The sequence below is a fragment of the Mustela nigripes genome, chromosome 4 (assembly GCF_022355385.1).
Source record: "Mustela nigripes isolate SB6536 chromosome 4, MUSNIG.SB6536, whole genome shotgun sequence".
Taxonomy (NCBI): Eukaryota; Metazoa; Chordata; class Mammalia; order Carnivora; family Mustelidae; genus Mustela; species Mustela nigripes.
The window spans coordinates 13,508,313-13,515,217 of NC_081560.1; the positions used below are offsets into that span (position 1 = coordinate 13,508,313).

Sequence of the window (6,905 nt, forward strand, 5' to 3'; positions counted from 1 at the left end):
TTTATTTGTCAGAGAGAGAGAGGGAGAGAGAGCGAGTACAGGCGGACAGAATGGTAGGCAGAGGGAGAAGCAGGCTCCCTGCTGAGCAAGGAGCCCGATGCGGGACTCGATCCCAGGACGCTGGGATCATGACCTGAGCCAAAGGCAGCTGCTTAACCAACTGAGCCACCCAGGCGTCCCTGATGTTTTCTTCATTAATCAAACAAGTGGGTTGTATAATGAGAATTTCAAGGAGTTGGTTTTTTTTTTTTTTTTTTTTAAGATTTTTATTTCTTTAAGAGAGAGAGAGCACGAGAAGAGGGGAGGGTCCGAGGGAGAAGCAGACTCCTCGCTGAGCAGCGAGCGTGATGCGGGACTCAATCCTGGGACTAGGGGATCCTGACCTGAGCTAAAGGCAGTTGCTTAACCAACTGAGCCACCCAGGCACTCCTCTTGGAGTTTATTTATATTAAAAATGTCTCACCTGCCAGTATTTGGATCCCTAACTATGAACTTGGGTCAACATTAGGCTCACTTTGGTGGTTGGGAATATAAGATCTGGAGTAAATCATTGTTAGTTAGGCTTTATTCATTCCTCCTCCATATTGATTTTTGAGTAATTTCCCATTGCGTGGAGCATGAGATTCCAGACTCTATGACTTAATATTAGAAACTTGATGAGCTTTGTCCCAGCTCTCCTAATTTACCCTGAACAGCTTTTTTCCCAACTTCCCTTAACTTCACAAGAATGAGTTGGTCTCTTGGTTTCCATAAAGGTTGGTGCCTACTTCTACCAGAGGGCTTGTCACGGTGGATCACGTTTACTAGTTTATCCGTGCCAGCCTCTGCATGTCCTTGAGAACAGGAACTGTTTACTTCATTTTTGTGACCCCAGTGGCTTCATGTATTTTTAACTCATAGGGGCTCAGTAAGATAAAATCATGGCATCTGTCCAAGAAAACATGACAAAAAATGTCCACATAAACACCCGAACACATGTGTGTTCGTAGCTGGGTTACTCCTCACATCTAAGAAGCAGGAAACCCAATGTCCATCGACTGAGGAATGGAGAAGCGGCATGTGCGTATTCGTATGGTGGACTAGTATTTGGCAGTTGAAGACGGCATCTGGCCCTTAAGAGTGGAAATGGAGAGATGTTACATAGATGCATTTGAAAAATAGTAGGCTCGGTGAAAGAAGCCAGTTACCAAAGACCATGTACTTGAATGATTTCATTCATATGAGCTATCTGAAATGGGCCCATCTATAGGGAAAGAAATTAGATTAGTGGTTGCCTGGGGTCAGGTGGTTCTGCAGAGTGACTGTTGATGGGCACAGCATGTTTTGGGGGGGCTGGTGATAGACATGGCCTAAAATTAGATTTTGGTAATAGTTGCACAGTTCTGTAAATAAGCTAAAAACCACTGAGTTATATACTTTAAATGGGTGATATGTCAATGAAGATGTTTAAAAGAAAGATAAAGTGGCAGGAAGACTTGGGAGCGCTGCTATGAGCCCTTCAACAGGCAACTAGACCTCTGCTTTTTTGTTTTCCATTGTGTAATCTATGCTACATCACTTACTCGTTTTGCTTTTGGTTTTTCCCACTTATAAATTTCACTGGTCGTGTGCGATGGAAGAACAATGGGTAAAACTCAACATCTGTGGTCAGTCAATTTTTATTTTCTTAAGATTTTATTAGTTGCTTGACGGAGAGAGAGCACAGCAGGGGGAGCGGCAGGCAGAGAGAGAGGGAGAAGCAGGCTCCCCTCTGAGCAGAGAGCCCAACACAGGGCTCAGTCCCAGGACCCTGGGATTATGACCTCAGCCTAAGGCAGATGGTTAACCAACTGAGCCACCCAGGCACCCTGGTCAGTTGATTTTTGACAAGGGTGCCAAGACCATTCAGTGGGGAAAGCATGGTTTCTTTACCAAATGGTGCTGGGGAAGTTGGATACACACCCGCAGGTTGAAGATGGGGAGCCCTTGCCTTACAGCGGAGACAAAAACTGACACAAAACAGATCAGTACCTAACCTTAAGAACGAAAACTATAAAACCTCTTAGAAGAAATTGTAGGGACAAATCTTCATGACACGTATGTACAACTGGGCAATTAAGCACCTGTAAAGATTCTCAGCATCCTTAGTTTTTAGGGAAATGCGAATCAAAACCTCAGTGAGGAAAACAAAACAAAACAACACCTCAGTGAGATACCACCGCACACCTGTTAGGATGGCTGTCATTTTAAGAACAACGACAGAAGAGAACAAGTAGTTCTGAGGATGTGGAGGAACTGGATCTCTTATGTTGCTGGCGGGAATGTAAAATGGTGCAGCTGCTGTGCAGAATGCCTCGGTGGGTGCCTCGCAGAGTTAACCATGGAATTACTGTGTGACCCAGCAGTTCCACTCCTCGGAATTAAAGAACTGAAAACAGGACTCAGACCTGTGTGTACCAGTGTTCATGGCAGCGTTATTCATAATACCCACACGGTGGAAACAAACCGAACGTTCATCAGCTGATGACAGGACAGACAAAAGGGGGCATGTCCACAGTGTGGACTATTATCCAGCCATAAAAAGGGACGCTCTTCCAACATGTGCCACAGCCTTGGAGACAGTACGCTGAGATGAGCCAGACTCGGCAGGACAAACACTGTGGGACTCCGCTGAACATGAAATCTCTAGAACAGGCAAATTCTCAGAGGTTACCAGGGAAGAGGGGCTCGTGGGGAGTTATTGCTTAATAGGTGCAGACTTGGTGTTTAGGGTAATGAAAAATTTGGGGAATAGTTAGTGGGGATGGTGGTATAATGCCGGGAACGTACGTAACACCTCGGAATTGTACACTTCAAAATGGTTAAAATGGCCACTTTTATCGTATACATTTTATCATAATAGAAAAAGAAAACGGGCCAAATGCTATTAGATTCTTTTCAGTGATTGGAATAAAGTAAAAGAATTTGTTGTAGAACGTTAAAGCCATATAGAAATCCTCTGAGTCTAAATAACACCACTGAAAAATGGGCAACATGGTTAAAAGACAAACTATTTTCAAAAGCATCAATTAAAGTACCTCTCATTGGGAGAAAGAACAATTAAACAGAAGTGGTTTGAGGATGTTCATCTTCCTCTTATTGGCAAAGTGAACAAAAATATTACAAAAATTGTAGTCATGTCGTCTCTTCTGCTGTGTTTGTGCTGGACTCTGCCGGCTTACAAGTGAAGGCCAGGTGTCTTTAAGTAGGAACATGCACGGGAAAGCTTTGCGAACCGGAAACCATTCTACACATCCTAACTCCCTTCGCATTTTCTGGAAGAGCCGTGTTTAACCTACCCTTTCAGCTACTTCGTTTGATTAATTTACAAAGGATTATATTGTAATTTCTTTTTCTCCCTTGTAGTATTTAGTGTCTTTGATCCAGGACAACCTGGGATGGATGTGGGTGTTCTACTTTTTCATTCTCATGGTAAGTGAGTGTGTGCCTTTTTTAACTTGTGGGGTTTTTTTACAAATTTAGTTCAAAGCATTTACTCTGATCGCTTCTTAAATGAGCACAGTTGCCAATTGCTGTTGGTGAGCCTTTTGTGAAGAGTAACATTGCATGAGTCTGAATGACAAATTCTTTTTTCAGGGTGGGAACAGGTCTTCTCATTTGCCCTTGACCTGAGCCTAATAAATATTGTCGTTTATACTTCTAGAAAAAGTGCTGAGAGATTTACTGAAAGTATTAATCGGTGTACTCTTCTGGGGTACTCTCTATCTCCTAGATTTAGTTTGGGAATTCTGAAGGAAATTACAGGATACACCAAGCAACATGGGGCTCAAAAAAAAAAAAGCATTACTATAATTAACACTGTGGTATGTAGGTTCTAAAATGAAGAGACTCTCTTGAGAAAATATTTGTCATACCTTAAACGTTCTTGGCTGGGATTGTGTACTTTCTGGGAAATAGCCAATTCAGAACAATGCCGTATACTTTTAAAATGTTGCTCTCTGTTAAGTGAGTATGTGACCTGCCCTCCTGCTTTATTGGTGAGGTAGTGCTAGAGACAGGTCTCCCTGAGAGGGTTCGGCGATCGCTTCATCCACGAGCGGATGTGTTTGTATCCCAGCCCTAAATCTAGTGCATCCTAATTGGAGACAGCCTCAAGGGGCCCCCACGTCCAGCCACAGTCATCTAGCCTTGTCCAAGGAGCCCAGGGGTAGTTCAGCTCCCTAGTTCCCTGGAGCTGCCTTAAGGCTATGTACTCTGCTGTCACAGAGGATGCTGCTTCTGCCTAACTGCCTTCCCCCTTCCAAAGACTGGGCCATATGTCTCTGTGTTCTACTTCTGACATCTGTGCTAAAGAGGGAAATGTCTCCTGATGAACCTGCTGTGTGATCATACAAGAAATCGTACTAGAAAGAAAACTGGATCTCTTATGAGAAGCACTGTTCTTAAAGTGAGCTCCAGGGGCGCCTGGCTGGCTCAGTCTGCACAGCGTGCAACTCTTGATCCTGGGGTCAGGATTTTGAGCCCCACACTGGGTGCAGAGGTTACTTAAATAATAAAAAATAGAAAATAAATAAAGTGAGCTCCAGTACCAATTTTTTGTTCTGCCTGTGGCACATTATTTGATTTTCTGTGCCTTAGTTCTTCTCCTCGAGAGTATGTAACATAAAGTTTTGTTGTTGTTGTTGTTGTTTTTTAAAGATTTTTTATTTATTTGTTAGAGAGAGAGAGAGCGAGCACAGGCAGACAGAGTGGCAGGCTAGAGGCAGAGGGAGAAGCAGGCTCCCTGCCAAGCAAGGAGCCCGATGTGGGACTCGATCCCAGGACACTGGGATCATGACCTGAGCCGAAGGCAGCTGCTTAACCAACTGAGCCACCCAGGCGTCCCAAGAGAGTATGTAACATAAAGTTTTAAAAAAATGTATTAACCTCGATTTTCAAAATTTTTTTCTAATTCATTGGAAAAGATTAAGTTATCTTTGTATGGAGTCAAAATTAATGCAATTGTCCACTTTTATTACTACGTTCATGGTGCTCTAACAGGGTTAATTAAATTGCCACTGCATATTTAATGCTTTTTTCTCTTCACAGACAAGTTGTACAATTTTATTTATCTCGCCATTAATAGTGAGGGAAATCTGCTATCTCATGCAAAGACGACAAGCTCATGTACTGAGTGAATGAGTGTTGCCCACAGAAGAGAAGAACAATGGGAGACACATCAGGACTATTATTTCTTTTAATTCACCCTATTGGGGCTTGTCTTAGGAGCTCCAGCAAAACCTCAGATTGTCCAGCCTTTTTCAGCAGTGTCGGCCACTTGAGCTGCTGACCGGTGGGCAAGGCTGGGCTGTTTTTCTGCACTACATGAGTTACTGTGGGTGATTTTCATTGTTGCTTCGCAAACGTACTAAGTGGCCTGTGAAGCTGCCAGCCTTTTTATTTGTCCTGTTGAGATTATCCTTGTAACCTGAATTACTGTCTTGGACTTGGACCCTAATTCTCCAGCCTGGAAAGTTCAGTGGCCACGAGACAGTTGCACATGGTTTGCATCAATGATGGGCTCCACGAGTAGGGGAGGATCGCTGGATTCTGCTTTGATAATGAGTCCGCGGAGAGCGGTTTAGCTTTGAAGCCTCCAGTCCTGGTAGAGTACGCAAGCTGCATCAAGCACAAGCCTGCCTTGGACAAAGAACCCCTTTGTTAACAGTGGTGGGAAAATCACACTACGTGGTGACGAGCTCAGTCACTCTGTATCTGCTCCAGAAGCAGAAAATACCTTCAAATTATTGTCAGCTTGTTTTCTTCTGTCTTCATTCACAAGTCACTTTGACTTCTGGAAGTACTCAGTCTTCCTTTCAAGGACCATAAGGTACATCATCTGTTGTCACGAACATTCCAAGGTGTAGCTCACAGCCGAAGTCCTCAACCCCAGATGTGCTCTCTGGGAATGTTAGGATCCACTAAGACGCTAATAGGCTTTGGCCTGTTTTCAGAGAATTGAGCTTTCTCACTACTGGGTTCCTTGAGTTACCTCAGCAGAAGACTAGAATTAGAGACAAAGGAAAGACCCTTATGTCCTAGTAAGCGTTAAGTATGTGACCTTGAATCACATCAACGGGTTACTAGGGCCTGGGGACTAGGTATCTATTCCTTAGAAGTTTGTAGCGTGTATGTCTTCAAGGCTGTGAATTCTATACTAATTATCAATATTTTTAGGTCATTCTGTATATGTATTTTAAATTATGGACACAAACTAGGGGGAAAATGTGCAATTTTGAGGGCTGCCTAATTGGTGTTGGGTTAGGGCATATTTTTCAACTTCTTGCTTTATACTCTAAAATGTGGTGTGTGAATTTATGAACTTGGTAATGTTATTTAATCGAGATTCCCAATCAGTTAATGCCTCATTACTGACATAAAAGGGAAAATACAGAACACAGGAAGGGAAAATAAACTGACTTTTATAGTAAATAACCTGTCCATCTGATTATTTAAATACATACTCTGACTTTCTCATTGTAGGGTATGATTCATGCCTTCTAATTTCCTGCGGTTGGCCATTTACTGACCCTGTGGTACTGCCACATAGTACAGCTAGTTTCTTCCTGATAGCCCCATCTCTGTTCTGTCTGTGAACACCATCCATCCCTTCCTCTTTGTGTGAGAGTGTGCTCAGTTTGGATGACTTGCCTGGTTGTAATTTAAGAATTGCCTATAGATGAATGCTTGAATGCTATTTTTTATTATTTAACCTCCCTCTGACATTTGGTTGACAGTTTCCTTTCTGCCCACATTATCAGTATAGTAGCATCTTTGTATCCTGACACCAACATTGTTTACTTATTCTGTTTATTTTTTTATTTTTATTTTTCACCCTGTTTACACTTAGCTGGGTGAGTGTTCCCCTGACCTCTCTATAGCCCCCA

The 6,905-nt window shown here is 42.9% G+C and overlaps 1 protein-coding gene across 10 annotated transcripts in view; it reads left to right on the forward strand.

Annotated features, from left to right (window-relative positions):
* SLC37A3 (solute carrier family 37 member 3) overlaps positions 1–6,453 on the forward strand; it is a 50,040-nt gene extending 43,587 nt beyond the window's left edge. For all 10 annotated transcript variants that reach the window (XM_059396274.1, XM_059396280.1, XM_059396273.1 and 7 more), the window contains 2 exons: positions 3,385–3,450; positions 5,068–6,453. In XM_059396274.1, coding sequence (XP_059252257.1) covers positions 3,385–3,450; positions 5,068–5,160 — 159 coding nt within the window. In that variant the 3' untranslated portion in view covers positions 5,161–6,453. The remainder of the gene's footprint in view (positions 1–3,384; positions 3,451–5,067) is intronic.
* Positions 6,454–6,905: the final 452 nt, after the last annotated feature.